Source organism: Poecilia formosa, unplaced genomic scaffold, assembly GCF_000485575.1.
Source record: "Poecilia formosa unplaced genomic scaffold, Poecilia_formosa-5.1.2 Scaffold92, whole genome shotgun sequence".
Taxonomy (NCBI): Eukaryota; Metazoa; Chordata; class Actinopteri; order Cyprinodontiformes; family Poeciliidae; genus Poecilia; species Poecilia formosa.
In genome coordinates this window covers 1,997,843-2,019,295 of record NW_006800031.1, presented here as the reverse complement: position 1 = coordinate 2,019,295, position 21,453 = coordinate 1,997,843, and the positions used below count along the sequence as shown (strand labels likewise).

General features: G+C 38.8%; 1 protein-coding gene across 3 annotated transcripts in view; it reads left to right on the top strand.

Moving 5' to 3' along the window:
• Positions 1-3,403: 3,403 nt before the first annotated feature.
• LOC103142032 (transducin-like enhancer protein 4) overlaps positions 3,404-21,453 on the top strand; it is a 51,598-nt gene continuing 33,548 nt past the window's right edge. For 2 of the 3 annotated variants that reach the window (XM_007557886.2, XM_016674261.1), the window contains exons 1-5: positions 3,404-4,066; positions 4,434-4,531; positions 7,245-7,308; positions 7,406-7,450; positions 20,124-20,186. In XM_007557886.2, the coding sequence (XP_007557948.1) occupies positions 4,022-4,066; positions 4,434-4,531; positions 7,245-7,308; positions 7,406-7,450; positions 20,124-20,186 (315 nt within the window). In that variant the 5' untranslated portion in view covers positions 3,404-4,021. The remainder of the gene's footprint in view (positions 4,067-4,433; positions 4,532-7,244; positions 7,309-7,405; positions 7,451-20,123; positions 20,187-21,453) is intronic. The other variant, XM_016674262.1, reaches the window with a different exon arrangement.

The following is a 21,453-nucleotide window of genomic DNA, read 5'->3' as shown; positions in this document are numbered from 1 at the left end:
GCCTCACTTGACATTTGGGTTTCATAAGGTCTGGAACAAAAGGCAGGGGCAAAATAATCAGAGTGGGGCGCAGGCAAATAAATCTGTTTATTCCTCCTCACCTGCCCCCTCCCTCACCTCTGCACCTCCTCTGCTCGTCCACATCAAGCCTCAGCCCTTGAAGGGGAATGAGGGAGGGCGCAATATTACCTTTTCGCAGCCTTAGTGGATTCACGCACCGCGACAGCAGGTCACTTTAGGCCCTGTGCTTACCTGAGATATTAGTTTGTATGAGTGGTAGATAGAGATGTGTATTTGAATGGCTGCAGCGCTGTGTGTATGTGTGTACAACGCTGTGTATGTATGAGGGAGAGGCAGAGACAACAGAGAGGACAGAGAGATAGAGGCAGGATTGATGTGGAGTCATATTGTGGATTACCATTTGTATGCCTGTGTGGATGCAAGGAAAGAAAAAAAAATGGAGAAACGTAGCATGCAGTATTTTCAGAGGTCTTGTTTCATAAGAAATTAATCCAGCGAAAGAAATAAAGTTCAATGCAAAAAAAAAAAAGATTCAGATTAGAATTTTGCACTTATTTAGTTTTTCTAAATGACTGACGGCAGCATTTATGAGAGTTGCTGACCCAGCAGCCCTGTCTTTCATCTCCACACACTGAGCATAAAGCAAAAGCCACAAATGCAAGCGGACTTACTAGATACACTCACTTCCTGTGAGTGAATGAGGAAGCTGTAAGTGTCCTGGTTGTAATATTTCACCTTACTCAGCAACCGTAATTGGATTGTAGCACTCGGAAGGCAAAACACAGCAAAATGTGCAGTAAAGTGTGTTTTTATTCTTCCTTCTCCAACTCGTATTTCATTGTTATGTTTTAAGCTTGCACAGACTTATGACAAAAACCCATATAATGTAATATAATAACACTTGGATGGTTTGACAAAGCCCCTATTAAAGCATCATTTAGCTGATTATGCTACAAAATTGCAGCACAATTTAATAATTCTTTAAGTTTTATAAAACACAGGGGCGATTTGGGCACAGTGATGGCGTAGTGGGAAAGTGCGTGACTCGTTTACGGAGATCTGAGTTCTCTGTGTCCGTCACAGATTTGAGTCCTGGTCCTTTGACCTTTGTCACATGTCGTCCCTCTCTCTTGTAGCCGACTTTACTGTCAACTCTCTGTCAAATAAAGACTACTAGGGCTAAAAAAAATCCTTATAAAGTCTCATGAAACTCATTCTCTCTAAATCTCCCTAAAGTAAAAATGATATTATTTGACCACTCTTATACTTCCAAAGTTTTGGCCTCTCTTCTGCATCAGGCAAACACATTACAATAGCTAAATCCCTTAAATAGAAAGTGATTTTATCTGTCTAAACACTTGCACCCAGAATACATTTACAAAAGACCATTTCAATTCACATGTAGGTAGAAATGTTCAAATGCTTGATGCACAAGAACTAAGGACTTCACTGTAGATATTCTGTCAATAAATATGGAACATGTCTGTGTATTTCAGATATTTATATATACATGAAGTTCACCAAATATCAGTAAAAACCTGAATAATGAATGCATACAAATTCAAAAGAAATTAGTCTGAGAATTTATGTCTAAAGAAGTTGGATGGTACATGTACTGAAACCTGTTAAAATCTGTATGTAGTAAGCATTTTACCTGTGAAGTCCTACTTATATCAGCTGGCTTAATATTAACTGATGGCCTACAAAAGGTTTTCTCATTATCAAAGTATTGACTGATATCAAGACAACTTCACAAAAAAAAAAAAACATCTTAATGTTGCAAAACATGCTAAAGACAACAGTTACAACTGAATTTCTAAACTTCTCAATGTTGGAGCCATAATATAAAAGTGGAAACAACTACCTTTCAATGTAGTTGATTAACCAACAATATAAGATTTCTGACTGAGAAGAGAAAGAAAAATAAAAAGTAGTTGTCAGAGAGTTTCTAAAAGACCTGCTAATAGCAAGTACAGTTTTTCCCTGTAAAATAATAGGTTGCTCAACCTCAATGATCTCCATGCACACTCACTGCACAAAACTCCACTACTGAAGTAAAAGCATGATGACGCTTGCTTACAGTTTACTGCAGAAAATTTGCAAAGTGAAATGCTGGAGGAATACCATATGACTAGATGAGGGTAAAGTCGAGCTGTTTGGATGTCATTGTGCTAACAGTGCCAAAACGCATGCGGGAATAGTTTTGCTTCTTCCAATTTTTAAAGATATTTAAAAATTTAGTGGCTTTGACTCAACAGTAGCTTGACTGGAAGAAGGGAGAGAGTGAAACAGAACACATAGAGTTAATGGTTGGGAATCCAACTTGAGACAGCAACGTCAAGGCTTCATAGCTACCCGATATGGTGCACCTGTCAAAACACTGAGGCACGTCACCCCTTCAAAGCTGGAAGGGGATAACCAGGGTATAACCTGGGTATTGTGATTAAAATGTTGTTCTACTTGACTGGCTTAAAATAAATGAATGCCACATTCATTTATTTGCCAATTCTTTTCTTTGATTTTGAAAACTTGAATTCTCCCACATTATGTATTGACCAGTTTGGGTTTACATAGCATAAAATCTCAACAAGACACATTGACATTTGTGGCTGTAATGTGACAAAATGTTTTTTTTAAGAATTGAATATTTGTTGCATGATGTCACACTAGTTTAAAATTTTGCTTAGAACTTGTCTTTATTACAAGCTACATGCTGGTTTACTGCTTCATTGATCATTGATCATATCTTCTTCTAGAGCATAACAAAGGGAGATTATGATCTTTAAAAGCAAACACTAACATTTTATGTGAATATCTTTTAACCACATATGGATTTCATTCCTGTATTTCCCACAGAGTAAAAATAATCACCGTGGAACCTTTAAACCATCTTTCAGCAACAATAATTCTTCGAACGTGAGTAAATACAGCCTCTTTTCCCCCTGCGCTCTACGTGATTTATACCAATCAAGCAGACTGAGATGAGGGAGCTGAATGAGAATTTAATTGCCAGGTTACAGGTGCAATCTGTGGACAGAATAGCAAGCAATTAAACGGGCGATTCAGTAAAACAACAGGGGGGAGGAGGAGCACCATCAGGCATCTCCAGGCCATATGGTCACTTGTGGTTTAAATTGTCTATAAAAAAGCATAAGCCAACAGATAGTTTTCAGATCAATCCCTGTCACAGCCTTTTCTCCAGAATGAGCCCCCCACGTGGGGGTCCGCATTACTCGCATCTTCTCGGGATGTGATTGGACAGCGTGTGGATGACAGACAGCGCAGTGCTCACTTTTTTTTCTCGTCATTGGCTGCGTTTGATCACCGCTCCTCCTTCAGACCACACATCATTGGCTTTATGGGAGGTGGGGGGGCTTTGCGTACGAGCCGGGAAGTTGTAGTTCTTCACGGCACATGCACATCTGTAGGGCTTATTATCGACTAATATGAATTAAACTACACGTCCCGACGTCACGGTGTGCGGGCTCCAGTAAATGTTGTGAATATGTAATTGCGCCCTCACGACTGGCTGCTGCTAAATTTGGCGTCACAGACAAGGGCAGGCTGGTACAGTTGGTTGGTGAGGTGGTCTCTCGCTCGGATGTGAAGCGTAAAAGGAGGTTGGAGGAGATCTACTGATTAATGCGCGACAACGGGGAGTAACCTGAGATGCTGAGCTGTGGATGAGCTGTGCCACGATGCGCCAAAAGTTGAGGCTTCGTAGGGAAAACACAGAGGAAAATAGAAGATTTGTGTTAGTTTGAAGGGAATTCTTTGAGTTTTATGGACAGGGAAGGAGGAGAATAACCACCTGCCTTGTTTTTGTTGTCAAAGGATGCTTCCACTTTTTACAGGACCTGCTCTCAGCCCGCTCAGCGGCTAGTGACTGACCCTTTACGCACGGAAAAAAAAGAAAAAAAAAAAGCGCCTCACGCGTTTCTTTCTTTTGCTGTATTTTTTTTTTCTTCTTCTTGTGGATGAACTTTACGCCGCCTTTTTAATGATTCGAGATCTGAGCAAGATGTACCCCCCGGCGCGGCATCCGGTAAGTGGAGAACAGAAGCAGAAAGTGTCAAAACAGCGCAGATTAACTGCAGCGCGCCTGATGCGTAATCAGTTTAGATACAGTTTCCGTGCCACTGCGCCGCCACTTTAACAATTGAGCTCATTGTCCAGATTTCTGGAGCTGTTTGTGTCTGTGTGAGTGCGTATCCGCGGGTTAAAGTGTGAGGAGACTGAGTGCGATCACAGTGGTCCATTGTCAAAAAGAAAAGGAAAAAAAAAAAAAAAAAAAAAAAAAAAAAAAAAAAAAAGCTCCTGCACGTTGTGTCATGACACTGAACTTTGGTGGCTCAGTTCTTGCTCTCTCCCCCCCCTCCTCTTCCTCACACGCTCTTTGATTTCGGGTTGAGGTGCCACACCAGCCGGGGCAGCCGTTCAAGTTCACCGTCACCGAGTCCTGTGACCGGATCAAAGAGGAATTTCAGTTCCTGCAAGCCCAATATCACAGGTGAGAGTCTAGAAATAAGGCAGGAAACGGTCTGGCATCATGATGCGTGCTGCTCTTTTTGGAACTGAACTGAGTTAACAGACAAAAAGAAAGAAAACTATCGATTAAAATGTAAAGAAAATTATTTCTTCTTTTACTATCAAAAATAAAACAAAATACTGTTGCCGTTTGAGTTAAAGAAACCTGTTTTTTTCACTTTTCTATGTAAAATTTAGATCATATGACCTTTTGACCAGCGTGACTGGTCTATGGAATCCCATACAGACACCCAAAACTGTGATCTACTGTATTCTGACACCCTGTGACACCAATTTGAGCAACAGTAGTTCATCTGTCACTGTGCTCCACACGGACCCCTTATTCTATGTTGGCAGTTTCCCTTCCTTCCTTGGAGCAATTTCCATAGATGGCAACCACTGCTAAGCGTGAAAACCCCATAGAAGCCGCAGTTACGGAGAATGACCAACCGATCATCTTCTAAACAAGAATTCTGTTATGCATCATATTTTATTATTTTTTTTATTCATCTCAATGTGGGACTGAAAAGACTAGTTTCAAAGAGCTAATCTCATTTATTGAAAGCCATGTTGCAGATATAATGACACTAAACATTTTGATTTGCCATTTTGGTGCATCACCCCCATTTTTCCAGTTGCCCCCTTCTGGCCACCCCTTGAAAAACTTTCTGGAGCCACTGACCAAGCCGTCACAATCTCACCACTTTCAAACTTCTACTCTTTTTCTACTTCTAGTGCAAATCACAGCTATATTTTCAGTGTTAGTGTGTGCAATATTGCTAATCACAATAGGCTGTTTGAATGCAATATTATCCGGTATATATTATTTTAAATCTCAAACATTCACGCTCTACTCGTCAGTGCTATATTTGGCCAGTTGGATGTTGTCTCCATGTCCTTCACGCCTACACCTGATGTAGATTGTGAGCCGAGGTAAAACTCACAAGAGTATTGACAAAAAGAAAAAAAAAAAGAAAAATGTATGGTTAATAATAACTATCAATATAACACAATTTCAGATTTTCTTGATGTTCAAAATTCAAACTTTGAGGACAAAAATAATCAGCTCCTTCCTAATATGACACAAGAACCATGATGAGGAGATGATCTGTGCTATTAACTCCACTGGTCATAATGTTATGCCTGACTTGTTCATATTAAGTACGTTTCGGGGTCAGAAAAGTTTGATAATGCTTTACGCCATGCAGTCATGCATGACTCATGCAATATGACCAAAGTGTCTGAGAAATACATGATGCAATGACATGAAATACCAGACAGAAAGTAGGTTTTGGTTCAGGTTAAGGTAGATAATTAAAACAACCTTAGAATGGCTGCTTTTAGCGTCTTAAAATGAGATGTGCTCTCCCCCAGCAGAGCTCATTCGTACGCTGGTGCTGTACTGTATCGCCCGTTTGTCTTAGCTCTGTCCATTACCAGTGACTAACCACAGGTAAACCCCATTGACTTTCGTCGGCACGTCTCTCCCTGCAAGTGCAAGTGGTGTGAAATACTGCTTTACTCGACATGATGAAGTGTGAAATACGTCGCCGCAGGGCAGGACCATAAAGCACGACACCAATGCATAATAATCGCCCACTTCTGGCCACCTTGTAATTGTTACCCAGTCTCTTGGGGAGATGAACCAGGGGTCCAGTTTTCTGGTCAATCCTGGGGCTTGAACGGGCTGAACCGAGGATAACAAGCTGCATGCTTAATGCTGCAGCCGCCCACATCAAACGGTTTCAACATAGGGGGTTGGTTTGGAAGAAAACAGACAGAGAGTAAGGATGGATCAAATTGGAAATCAGAAAACTAAAAATCTTTGTCCCGATTCGTGTCTTATTTCTGTTTTGGATCAGGATTCCCAGCTAGTCTTTGGAAGTTTGGATTAGTTTAGAATTGGACTTAAGCATTTTACAAATCTGGATAAGTATATAAAAATAGCATAGAATCCATCCATCCCATCCCATCCCATCCCATTTTGCCAGCCATTTTTGTATTTTTACTTTAGAAATGGCCTAAACAATGATTCAGATTCCTGATAACTTGAGTGTGAAAATGTATTAAGTTTTGAAATGGAAAATGTGAAGGAATCTGGTTGACTGGTTTTATAGTAAAGTTAAACTCCTTAAAGCTTCGTTTCATTGAAACTGATGTTTACCTGGTTTTGTATTTTAACATTATCGCACACCTGATGATCTTCTCATTAGCTGCCACTTAAAAGCTTTTTGTGGCTGTAAACAGAAGACTTCCCATAAGCCGAAACATTTAAAAGAGTTAACCTTTTTTGTAAAATGGATCCTCATTATAAGGTTACTTTCTTGTTGATGATGCAGTTTTGGCTTCCTCTCACACTGTAAGAATATGTGATGAGGTCTCTCTGTGTGTGTGTGTGTGTGTGTATGTGTCCATTGATTCAGTAATTACTCCTCTGCACCTGCTGAGTAAGGGCCTGCGTCTGCAGCAGGAAGCTGTGGTGAGCCGCACGGCTTGTTTTGTTGCGTTTCTGTTTTTCCTCTTTTTAAGATTGATCGTAGATTCAGATTTGCACTTTTTTTTTTCTTTGCGGGCACCACCTCATGTGAATTCAGAGTTACAAAACACTCCTTTAAGTCCCTCTGGTTTGGTTGATGGAGAGTTTAATTCTGACACTAATATAACCTTTTTTTCTTTTTCTTAATCTTTTCTGCTAGTCTGAAACTGGAATGTGAGAAACTGGCCAGTGAGAAAACTGAGATGCAGCGACACTATGTAATGGTGAGCCTGACTGCAGCTTGTGTTCTGACTAGAGCATATGCCACACGAAAGAGAGTGACCTTGCTTTCATCTCGTTTTTCTTTTTTTTTTTTCTCAGTACTATGAAATGTCATATGGGCTTAACATCGAGATGCACAAGCAGGTAAGATGTCTTGTTTTTTTAAATGTAAGAATTCAGCAGAATCAAACAGCCTTTTAGTTGGTGTCAGAGAAACGTCCATGACAGTGAGATCCATGCAAATTTAGTTGTACATGCGTAGATAGCAACAATATATCGGAATACCTGAAATGTCACAAATAAAAGCCACAGATTTCCCTTGGATTTTGGGAGAATTTGTAAAACAGTTGAGCTTTTATGCAAACTGTTATTGTGAGTTTAATGACACTTTCGATTGCATGTTATGTTTTATTACCTGTGGTTGCTTTATCTTCATTTTTAACATTTGGTGGCACTTGTACAGAAAACTGTTCCACACTACAGGATTCATATGTAGTTCTAAAATGTCTGGGAAAGTTTATTTATCTGTTTTAAAGGTCTGAATAAGAATAGGGACAAGAAAATGACATCACAGAAAAAATATTTAGATTTTCAGACATTTCTAACATTTAATATGCACAACGTGACTTGGGCCAAACAGATTTGCCTCAGAAGCTCTGACCTGTGCCTCAAGATGTCAGATGTTTCTTTTTCTACTAGTCAAGTCTGCAGGTTTATGTCGGAAGTATTGAGTGGATGCTTGCACCTGTATATGTTGCCTGCACAGATTACGCAAATGTCAAACTGGTAATAAAGATTCTTGGATTTAAAGACTAGAAAAGCTTTAGGGAAACAACAGAATTATTCTCATTCTCAGTTTTTGTTTTCTAAACCTGATCACTGTGGAAACGTGATAAATTAAAACTGAACTTTTGAATTCATGAATTAAAAATGGGCCACAAATTTGCCAACAAACCAATATAGATTCATGAAATGTAAAGTGTGTGGGAACCCATGAAACAACTCCAGTTGGGAAAATTGAAATGCATCCAGTTGGGAAATAAAACAAAGAAAAAAGACTTGCACCAACTTCACCTTGAAGCCAGTGCGTTTTGCATGCTCTTGGCGTGTGATCTGGATTAACTTGTTGTTTTCTGAAAGAACTCTTCATTATGAGCCTACAGGATGTTAGAAAATCACTAGGTAATGTAGGAAGTCACTCCGAGTCATATGAGTTGGATCAGGGATGATAATGTCTTGTATTTTATTAGAATCAACTTGTCCAAATAGGGAGGACATGGAAATGTTCATTTTAGTCGCACATTAGAGATAACCTGCAATAGAAATGCAGTGAATACTTTCACATAGACTGGATGTGTGAGAAGTTTTCTCCCCTGGAGAGTTATTCAAAGTTTTTTAGGAGGCTCAGATTTACAAATTTCTTCTGACATGGTCCAGATGTTTGGCAGTAGCTCATTATTTATGATTTCAATTGTTCATTTGCATCTTGGAATACAGACGCGTTTGTGGCAAGTTCTGTAATGACATTGCCCAATAAAAAAGGTGTCAGAAAAGTCCTCTCAAAATGTTTGATTTATAAATGTGATTTGAGAAACTAATTAGTATTACCTGTATAGGTCATGAATATATTTAACTGCGAAAGAATTTAAGTTCATCCGCTATGGCTTCAGTACAGGGATACGAGTTGCTTTGTTTACAGGTGGAAGGAGGGGCCGAGTTTTAACATGTGAGTTGGTGAATGAGAGGATTTACCCTGAACCAGTGCAAGTTCTCTGAAAAGAAGAGAACTGAATTTAAATTTTACACAATCTGCTGGCATTACATGTGCTGCTAACATTCTCTGTTTCTATAGTTAAGTGAAATAATTTGTTGGGAAGATGAGGTGCAAAGCAAGGAAAGATAAAAGAACAAAATGGATTTGACTCTCCATTATTCGAATAATGTTTTAATCTTGCTTGAAATAAATCTGGTGGAATTAAGGATTTGGAAGTTTCATTGTCTTGTATTATGAGCTAGAGATGTATTGCATTTTTTCCATTGTTTCTCGAATTTAAACAAATATACAATGTGAGACCAAAGTGTGGTTATTCCTCTGGGGTTAATAAAAAAAAAAATTATAAAAAACACAACAAAACTAAACATTACATTTTATTTCTAGAGGGTTTCAGCCAGCATAATTCTGCATTTCATCTTTAAGTGTAAAATCAAACTGTCAGCTCCTTCTAAAAGTGGAATGAAATTTGCTAGATTTGTAGAACCAAAAGTAACAAAACATATATATATAAAGCAGAAATATTCTTTAACAAAGAAGGGGTATTTCATTTAGTCTTGTTTGGTCACTTGGTGAGCCATTTCACATGTGAATAAGAATTTCATCAGTTTAATTGAACAAGATAATGGGCTGAAAAATGACTGCAGCCAATAAGGGTTTGGCCTTTAACGAGCTTTTGCATTACTGCTGCTTTTTTTTACTTTAACACGGAGGGTCATTAGCATAAATGTCTGTGTTAACCACACATCAGCTGCCACGATAAATGGACCACAGCTAACCAGCCACACATTCATCTCTGCACAAATAGTGTATGTGTGTGTGTGAGTGTGTGTGTATGTCGGTTTGAGAAGACGTGATAAATGCTTGGCCTTTGTCTTGCTGTCTATGTGTGTCCTTCTGTAACTATACAGCCTGTTTACTTTGCTTTCTGTGTGTGTGTGTGCGCACGTGTGCGCGCGTGTGCATGCGTGTGTGTGCGTGTGTATGTGTGTGAGTGTTTAACAGCCCTTACCGCACATGTTTACACAGTGTGGATGTTTTCATGAATGTGTTTGTCTGCAGGCACACTTTAGATGTTTATTCAGTTTTGCATTCACTATTTGTGAATCTGTGCACACCGGGTGCGTATGCGTTTTGCTTTTTGTGTTTACTCCTGCCTCAGCGTGTGCACGCACGCACACACGCAAACACACGCAAACACACACGCAGCTTTTTCACTGGCACACTAATCATAGTTGTCGGATGAAATATGGGGTGTCTACTATAAATCCCGGCCGCCTGCTGCTGTTTGTGCGCGCTGCACGTGCTGCGGTGTGTTGTTGTGTTTGCATGGACAAGACAGACAAAATGAGAAGCGGTAAAACATGGCCTGCAGCTCTGTGTGGTGCCGAATGATTTCTGTCAGGAGAGCGAATCCCTAATTTCTGCCAGCAGTCTGTGGGTTCATGCATCATGCTGTTGTGTATGTGTATGTGTGTGTGTGTGTGTGTGTGTGAGCTTTGGAAGCAAATTATTTTGACTCTTGCTCCAGCATGCCTGAGTATTACTGCGCGAGTGTGTGTTAGAAAGCATGTGGATTATTGTGCAGATGAATGGATAGAAGGAGACGGAGGTGTTTCTTTTGGCGGGCAGGTATTAAGGCAATCAGCCACCACTTCCAAGAGAGTCGCTAATATTGCTTGTTTAGCATTTTCTAAGGGTAATAGGCCCATTGATTTTTTTTGGCTCTGCTCCCTGTTTTATTTACACAGAAGGGCTCTAGTGCCCAGGGGAGAGAAATGTACCGAGGCTCGTTAAAGAGAAATTGACTCGTAGATGGAAGAGAGGACAGGACGGGTGGGTGGGGAGGAGAGACGGCGAGGGAGGAGCAGTGCACGCAGGACTGAGAGAGGACAGCTAATCAATTGCAAATTAGTGAGGCTGAAAGAGAAATAAAGCAAAGCGCAGGATGTAAGGAGGGAAAAAGGAAGGAGGCACAAGGACAAAGTGGTGAAAGAAGGAAGTAATAAGACGTTTAGATTCTGAAGATTGCCAGAGATTTCAGTTACGTGTGACAGGTTATTTTACTGCAGCAGATAAGGAAACATTTGTTTCGTTGTGAGGTTTGTTTGACACTGTGATTTGAAAAATTGTGAGAAAAATTAAAAACTGAGCAAACTGGAGTGTCTGTACATTAATATTAATTTGTAATTAATAATTTGGATTACAGTTTTAAAATCTCCTTTCCATACATATTTAGTGTAATTCGGTCTTCTATTGCTTAGCGGTACAATTTAAAGAAAATCACCTGCTTTCAGCCTATTAAACTGTCAGTAGATGTTTTTGGTTATTGATAAAATGGAGCTCAGAGCAATCCCCTTCATTTGTTTCCTTCCTCTTCCAACTGTAAACCTCCTGACAAAAAAAAAAAAATAAACCAAGTTAAGAAGAAAAAATTATTCTCAACATTTACAAAACAAATTTAAAATGGATTGATCTCGAGATGCACAGTGTGCTTTATGAAATCGTTTTCACCTTTTTGTCTAAACAATTGTGACCTTTTTTGTTTTTCATGAGAGATTTTTCAAAACTCTTCCAGTGATTTCATTGTGGCCCAGTCTCTTTTTGTTTTGTTGAATCCTGACCTCTGACCTCTGGAAAGTGAAGCCTGCTGTGGTTAAGATGTTGCTTGGAGTTCTTGATTTCATGTGTCTCGGAGTATTATGGTCTGGCTTGAGAAATCTCAAAGGACAAGTTTTTTTTTTTTTTTATAGTTTTTTTCCTTTAATGAAGGAAAACTGATTTTTTTTGTGTTATTTTATCAATTCCTGAAATTAAAGCTTGTTTAGTGTTCTGAAACATTTCATTATGAAAATAGCAAAAACACACAGCATCTTGGGAAGGGGATACATATTTGTTCACAGCACTGTAAATATTCATAATAGTGCAGCATGTTCATATGAAATAGCTCAGCCAGATTGGATGTAGAGCAAATGTGGAGATCAGTTTTCAAGTCCTGTCACAGGTTCTTAATGGCCCATATGGACCTTTACTGGAGCACTCCAACATGGGAATGTGTTTTAATCTAAACTATTTTATCTCTGGCTGTTTAATGTTGTTGTCCTGCTGCAAGGTGAATCTCCTTCCCATTTTCAAGTGTTGTCCAGCTTTAACTGGTTTTCTTTCATAACTGCCCTTTATTTAACTCTGTTTGTAGAAGGCCATACCGACAACATGATACTGCCACCACCACTATGTTTGTCCTTCACACATACTGTCTTGCAAATAGACAGAAAGCAAATAGGTCTCAACTGTGGAGCGCCATCTTCCATATCTTTACCATGCAGCCTTTTTGGCTTGTGGCAAATTATAGACGAGACCTCCTGTGGACTTCCATGTGGGTTTCTTACTGTCACTCCTGCACAATTACACCTACTGTGTGTTGGTCCGTGCAGAAAATATTCTTAAAATACATGGCTATTATGTTTTAAATAAGTGAAAGTGTTCAAGGGGGAGTAATACTTTTGCAATGCAGTGTTGTGTTTTATTTTCTAAACACTGACGTCTGTACAAAGGAAAAGATCAACAGAAAGTCAATGTCCTTTAAACAGGATGGATGGATTGTTTTACTGTTTCACCCCACAAAAGAAATCATACGTTTTTCATTTATTTGTTATTAATGCTATATAAAGTATCCCTATCACTATAACAGATAATTAGAGCCATTGCTGCTGATGTGATGGTCCATTGGGGTAAAAATTATTCTTTAAAATTATTATTTTTTTGGTCCCAAAGGGTAATTTTTGCTGCACAAAACTTCAGTGAGGAACTATACTTCATAGTAATGTTAGAATTGATCCTCACTGCCTCTTCAAGATGATACTACAAGTATTTACTACATTTGTTTACCCTGTCTCAACTGTTTTAAGTGACAAAATCAGAAAACATTTATGTCACAATAACATTAAAATTACATTAAGGAGTTAAATTACATCAAGAACTGCTTAGAGACAGTCTAATTAGGGCCTTTTATATTTCCTCTTTGTCCCTTTCCACTGTGCTCGCTGCTTCTTTCACACACTCGCTCACACACACAGAGTCACAAGGGAATGAAGACTTTATATGGTGAGGTCCATTAGGTGTATTAGCTGGTGGTGAAAAGTGGTGCTGATGTGGTGCTTACAAAGCTCCACAGGGGAGGAGCTTGTATCTGACCCGCTCTGACTCCTGGGCTCCTGCCTGATCTAATTTCATTGTTGTTAGGAGGTAAAGTGGGACTATTTCAGAATGTTCTCCACGTTTATTAACATTATTGTCCCTATTGACTGCAATTTTTACTGACAAGTGTTTGTTGATGGCATGTGAGCCTGTTATAAATAAAAAAAATCTGCAATCCAGGAAATTATTAATTCAAAAGGTTAACTGTTTAACGTAATTTAACCAAAATGTAATCACTTATTACCTTTAAAAGATATAATTTATTATTATTATTATTTTTCATCAGTGGTTCAAGTTTAACGCGTCAATCCTTCTGTTTTTTCAACCTGTGGAAAAATTCTCTGGTGCCTCACAAAAAGGGTTAAAGATATTTCAGCGTCCATATTTCAAACCTCAGAGGCTGTTGCAGCTCGATGTGACCACAGAGTCCTCTAAACGAGCGATACACTAAACAAATCGACCTGCTTTTGTGCCCCAACCTTTAGGCATCTCTGTTCAGTTGTTTCTGATACATTCTCTGTTGAACCAGTGTCAGGTCCAGGTCAAAGCTGAGGCCTAATTGTTAAAAAAAAAGGGAGCTTTGATTTTCTGTCTCCTTTTTTTTTTTTTTTTCACGTGCTCTATCAGTGCCAGGAAGCATAGTGGCCAAACTGCCTGGCATCCCTGCACCCCGGCCTACTGTCACAATGGCTTCCACCTGGTGTAAAATGTCAGCTGTATGGGTTGTGTTGCACAGTGGAAAAGTGTAATTTAGCTTTTGTTCAGTTTTTCCACATTTACAGCAACATTAAGATCAGCTCCTCCAAAGGAATCACCTGGACGCTCAGTTATTGATTAAACAATTTCTTATAACCTTTTAATCAAATTAAAGCACTGTAGTATTGTCTAAATGCAAAAAAAAAAAAAAAAAAGATTGAAAAGTTGAAGATATTATTGACCTGTGCAATACATTTTATTGCATTTTCTGATTATGTATTTTGTCTACAAAATGTGCAAGAGTCTTTTCTCTGTTTATTAGGTTAATTTGTCTCTAAATTGTCCTTTGGTGTGAGTGTGTATATGCAGGGTAGTTTGTCCTGTGTGTCTCTGTGTTACCCTGCTGCGCTGGTGACTTGTTCAGGGTATACCTCGCCTCCCGCCCAATCACAACTAGAGATCGGCAGAAGCTCTAAGCCTTGTCGATCAGGTATTTACAGAAAACACCAGCAATACTGAATCATTTGGCTTTTATTTTCTTGAGCATCAATTGGTGCCCCGACTTGTTAATTTTTATCTAAATTACTAGTTTTATTAATAATTGCCCTAAGTAATTATTTGTAGTTATTCATAGCCAAAACTAAACTCCTGTTATGGTGTTAGATGTAAAAAAAAAGAATACTTTACTTTCATTGTGTTAGAGCATCAAAATACACTTTATTTCTCAGTAGATTACAATAGATGGGAGAAAATACTATTTTGTTTCTAGCAAGCTGGTGTTTTGTTTCCATTTGCATTATGTCAGTACATATAAGATTTTTAAACGATGCCTTTTTAGAAGTTAGTAACAGTAGCTATGGTGCCAAAATTAGCCTCCTTTCAAGTAGCCGTCAACTACCGGTTCAGTGCCTCCTCGAACATCCATTAAGCTTTGCATTCAGCTTAAGCAGCATCACTTGCTCCTTTTTCCAGCTGTATAAATATTGAACATGGCCAACACTTAACACCAATGTTCCCTTGAGCAAAGCACTTAAACCCCAGCTAACAACCTCACCGGAGAATCACAGAGGCTAATATGTACGGGTGAGTTCCCCGGTGTGCAGAAATGTGAAGAGGAGTCAAACTGAAAAAGGGCATGTGTGCTCAGCACATCTTGCCTGTATGAAGACTAAATATAAAATGAAAATGTCAGTGTTTTAGGTTTTCTCTGAAAGAGAGTGTCCTGGTGCAGTTCTACAATATCAGTATGTAAAAAAAACTCAATTTTTCTCTTAGTCCCCCTCCACCAGGCACCGTAAGAAAGTGGATCCTCAAATAACTTGTGATGATTCAGTGTTTAATGTCTCTTTTAAAACTCTTAAACAGAATTAATTATAAATAGGTTTTGTCCACCAGTGTATGAAGGCTAAAAATGAACTTATGTGTGACTGTTCACACATTTTTCTTTCTTCTCTGAGCTGCTCTAACAATGACAGATATTAACAACTTTTGATTGTATCACTTTATTTTCTGGCATTTATTGAAGTATGTGATTAAAAATCTAAACGGAATAGGCTATGATGCTATATAAACATACAACCTCACAAACAGGGCTCTATAGTACCTACTTATTTGACCAAAAGCCTACTTTACAATGCTACATAACATTAGGACTGAATCCCATTTCCTAGCTTTATTCTTGCCATTAGCGCTTCCACTAACCTCCCATCCTCTGCACTTTATTCAAAAGAAGTTTAAACATTCCACTCAGAAATGGGAAGACCATTCAAGATTAATATTAATATTATGTATTCTGTATCGCACAATATTTTGGTGCTTGTTGAGGAACATCAGAAGCATAATTACAGATGGCAAATTACAATTTTACATTTTTAATCATGTAATGTCTGCATAAACACTGCAAGTTCTTGGCTTTGTTGCCTTGCAGTTACATCCTGGGTTTGAATCCTAACCTGGGGTCTTTCTGCATGGAGTTTTCACTTTTTCCTTACGTAGGTATGGTTTCTCTCTGGGTGCTCTGCCTTCTTATCACAGTCCAAAAAAACATGGCTGTTAGGATGATTGGTCACATTACATTTCCCCATAGAAATGTATGTGTACTTGCAAAGTGTTCAGAGACAAACCTTTTTTGTCCAAAGTTTATAGATAATGGATGAATACTATAAAAAAATTAAGTAATACTTTATATAACTACTCTAACCTACCTGCCTTTACTAAGTACGCTAACATGCAAATGTACTTGTAACATATTGACGAGGCATTAAACTCCAAACATACTTAATGTCTAACAGTCCATCGCACGGCAACACAGTGACACACAGGACAAACAGCCATGCACACGCACGCACGCACGCACGCACGCACGCACGCACGCACGCACGCACGCACGCACGCACGCACGCACGCACACACATATCTAAGGGCATTTTGAGAAGACCAATTCACCTAACAGTCATGTTTCTGGACTGTGGGTGGAAGTCGGAGTACCTGTAGAGAACCCACACATGTGCAGGGAGAACTCCATACAGAAAGACCACTAGCTGGGTTTCAAACTTAGGATATTCTTGCTGTAAGGCAACTACCAACTGTCCCACTTCGGAGCTCAATCAAGATTCATAGTTCAATCAATTATGGCAAGTTGTCCTGAAGCACCAAAGCAGCCCCAAATTACCACCACCATGTTTGACTGTGGGGGTGATATGTGGGTGATAAAGATGATAAACTGCAGCTGCCACAGTTTGGTCAAAGGTCCAAATCAGGAGCCTTTAAATATAATGTCCTTTCATTATAAGATGCTTTTAATCATTGTTTTACTCCACAGATCAGGACTGGAGGAAGCGATGTTAGCCAGACTGTCACAGATAAAGTATTTCCACTAGATGACCGACCAAATAAAAGTTCTGAATTTTTAAAAATATTTATTACATTTTCCAAACACATTTGGATTAATTAAATATCAAATTTAAAAAAAAAAAACTGCGCTAGAAAGTAGGGACGCAGTTCACACTGGTCACCATTAAACAAACCACAACATTGTCTTATATTTAAAAAAAATCAGCTATTGTTTCTTTAAAATATATTTTGGACTGGAAAAAACTTTCATAGATTAAGATTTTCTCTTTTTTTTTCCATCAGCGGTTCCCACATTACTTCACATTCTGCAGGTATTCCCACTATATACTTCATCCAAGTTAATCACAAGAGGAAATCCGGTCCAGATGGAGCCCCACGTTGTTTGTGTTACAAATAAATAATGTGATGTTCATCCTCAGCTGCCTATTAATATGCGTTTCTGTTCTAGTCATGTCTTTTGTCTCTGTTTATGTTTGGATTTGAGTTGCACTGGTAGCACTCCCTTTGGGACGGCGGATCAGGCAGCTTCCTGTTAAAAAAAATATCCCACCTGATCTGGAGGAAGTAAGTGCTGTATAATCTTTAAAAGCCAAGCCTCAGGTTCAGTAAAAACATCTGATGAATACAAAGAAGGCTGTGGGGGGCGGGAGGTGGGGTTGCCTTTGCTTCTTGATGTGTGTCTGGGTGTTCGTAAAGTTGTGTTTATGCGTCTGCTGTAGCTTTGCTTGCGCTTCTGGCTGAGGGATTTATTTAAGTGTGCGTTGGGGGTTTGCTGTCGTTGCCTCAGGGGAAGTCTGGTTCCACTGATACCAAAGTTCACCTCTTCAAAGGTTATGTACGTGAAACAAGGTTAGAGACGTAGCCTCTTCTGCTTCTTTTGGCAGACTCTGAAAAAGGTAATTTGCTATTTATTTACCTGATTAATGGAGCAAAAATAAAAACATTTTTTAGACAGCTGCTCCAAAAAAATTCACTAAAATGACAACATTTTAAGAAGTGAATTTCTCTTTATAAGGCACCTTTTAAATTATGTTAATTACCATCTAATTCACATGTTATTAATGAATTAAGCAAAAAGTAATAAAGGAGTGGTTGGTAATCATTCACCTTTGGTCATGATCATAATGGCTGTCAACTAAGATTCAATAGGAACCACAACCCGAAGAGAAAAGACTAAGGTTTAGCTTAGAGAACTAAATCCAGATGTATACAGAACCAAATTATAAACTAAAAAAAAAACTAAACTCAAAGGAATGAAGTACAATGACAACAACCTTCTTGACACTGAAATGGACTGAAAATGGTAATATACAGTATACAGAACATAAATGAACACCAAGGAAATGATCAAAACAAACACTGAAGGATTGTGACACTATTTAATAAATTAGAATATCAATTAAAAGTTTATGTAATATAAATTTGTATTACTGAAGATTTTTAAAAATGTATATTAATTACCTGTATGTCCAGATATGTGGAAAAAACACACAAGCTGTTGAAGGGTATTTTAATTCTTTCACATGAAAGCAAACAGTGTTTAACACAACTACAGTACTTCTAATTTACTACTTTTGTGCAGTTAGTGACATATTTTGTGAGTCTAAAAGGTGCTGAAACCAGTGTGCACTCGCTAAGTGTTGATATTTAATACATTCAGAGCTGCTAAGGTAACACAGAACACCTTGATTGCAAAAAAGGCGACAGCTGGATTTCAAGGCCAAAGATGGATTGCTCCAACTCAGGAATGATGCTCACGTACTCTGATGAAAATGCACTTGACTTTGAAAGGGTGAAAATGTAGGGAGTGTTAACATTATTTCATAAAAATGGAGCAGATGAAAGCTTCATCCCTCATCATTCATGATGTCTGTTTATATGTGTGCACTACAGTATTTCTAGTGCACACAGATTCTCCTCTAGAGGCTTTTACAATTTCAAAGACAACTTAATGATGGTATTTGCAGTAGTGCCAACTGCAATAATTTGGGCGGTGCATCTTATGAATATGATGATAATTGCAGTGGTTGTGTATTTTGTCTGTGGTAAATCATAGTTGTTGTTTTTTTTTCTGCACAGAAAAATGCGCACACTTGGATGTAAACATTTACACTCCTATTTATATTCAGCTGATCATGACACCCAATCCAAATCTTTAGTGAAAGGTTTTCCTTTGTCTCAGTTTGCGTTTCTATTTTCATCAGATTGGTGAACAGTGTGATTTTTTTTTGGTTTTTTTGGTGACTGTTACTCATTCGTAACTAAAACGAAGAAGACAATGTGCTACATTGTCTTCTTTTTTTCTCTTAATTGTTCGTTTTGCCCTTCACATAACAAGAGTTGTGAAAAGGGCAAAACTATCCGAGTTGTTTTGTCTTACAACATTTTACTAAAATACCTCAAATACCTCAATGATTACTTAACCCACAGATGTTTGATTATGTAAACAATTCTAGTTCTGATTCTATTGGTCAATATTAAAATTAAAACAACCGCTTTTTGTATAAACTGGGAAAAATAACTGCAGACATTTAGCCAACTTCATCAAGCCTACATTCCAGAAACAAAATAAATAGAATATTAGTATCTAAAGCTACTGTGAGTACAAAGAGAGTTTGGGTTGAGCAATAAACGAAAGAAAAGGAAGGAAGTATGACTGTGATTATTTAAAGTTGGGATTTTCATGGTTTGCATCTGAAGATGCTCCAATGTCCTCTACGAAGCTCCAGAAGGGTTTTGACAGGAGGCTAAATGAACTCCTGTCACTTTTAGCAAACAACAAACATATTGAAGCAAAACACCATGTGGTGCTACACATAACTGAAGCAGGTAAACCCCACAACACACTACATGCAGGAAAAATATATTGAATACCTGATGCAACCTTGCAAGGACAATCGATGTTCTAGGTGATGTTTTTGTGTTAGGTCGTGCTCTTGCAGAGAGAAGAGGGGCTACCCAACAACAACAACAACTCCTAAAGTGACTAATAACGTGAAATTTTTGTGCTTTTTGCAGCTTAATATAGAGTCAATCCTCCCAAAGCAGTAGTTAAATGGTAAAAGGAGTTTTTCATCTTTTTCTGAATGTCTCTTAGAGATTAATCCATCCTCTAAATACCATTCATACTTAGCTGTGTGCTAGACTCGGGTTTCCAATGTGACTATTCAGCAATATGGGCTCCTGTTCACAAACCTCAGTGATCTCATCAGCTGAACTTTAAATGAAGAGGACGCCTTCTTGTCTCCTGTTGAATTTGATGTTGATTGTTTTCGCTGCACCCACCCCTCTGTCTTACAGGCGGAGATCGTCAAGCGACTGAATGCAATCTGTGCCCAAGTCATTCCCTTCCTCTCTCAAGAGGTAAGAGTCATAAATGCCTGTCACAGGGAGTTAAGGAAGAGGTGGGTGAGAGAAAGAATGGGAGGGAGAAGAAACGATTGGGGGAGAATTCTGCGGAGGATTCTGAGGCAAAAAGAGAAAAATACACAGACACACACATAAATGTACACGCAAACACGCAGATTATCCTGGGCTAATCCTCCCTGCTCAGGATAGGCAGATATACTGTGAACTTATCAAATGTCTCCCACTAACATATGCAGGAGCCAGCAGTGAAGTGTGCGTGAAAGAAAATACTTTTTTTTTGTTAAAATACATTTCACTTGTGTGCATCTACAGTGGTGGGTGTGAAACGTGTGCTTTATACACTGTGTTTATTATCCATTTTTAAGGTGTGTGTGCGCGCGTGTGTGTTGCGGTGATAAATCCTCCCTCTAAGGAAGTAACAAACTCTGTGTGTGTTGTGTTGAGGGGTGGGAACAGCAGGAACGAGTGAGTTTGGACTCCGAAAGCTCTCCTCCAGATTAGCCATGGATTAGGAGGCTTTAGGATGGATTAGGAATAATGGCATTAGACTGTGGTGCTTCTACACAGCCCTCAGGCCCACAGAGAGGGGAGGCAGGGAGAGGAAGCTGCTTTGTGTTGGTGCACAGCCTAGCTGTCTGTGTGCATATGAAATGTACCACAATGCCGCTGCATATCATCGTTATTATGCAGGAAATAAGATCGGCTATGTTGAGTCTTTGTTTTTATTTTCATACCTGTCACCTTTTTACATTGTTCCCCAATATACTTTGAATTTTCATCTGTGTTGCTACAAATTGCACTCTTCCTAAGCATTGGTTAGTACAGTTCTACTCAGAATATCTCTACACTTCCTTGTTTCCCACAACTCAAAGCAACATTCTTATGTGGGCGGAATCTGCTCTTTACCTCTGCTTAGACCGAAGACGTATCCCAACATTTAAACATCATGACTCTACATAGGTTCGGCAGAAAACTAAAACTGGAAAAACTAAGCCTACAGTACTTTACAAAATTATACATACCCTTTCAAAGTGTAGTACACTAACAGAAAAAAAAAACAAAACAGCTTGTTATGATTTTCTCACTAAACCAAAATGTCTGAGAAGGAGAGCATGAATGAGAAAAGCTGCCTGTGGTAACTCTGGAGGAGCTGCACAGATCCACAGCTCAGTGGGAGAATCTGTTGACAGGACCACCGACTTTTATGTATTGACAGGCATTGTTGAGAGAAAGCCACAACAATGTAAGAGACATGGAAAAC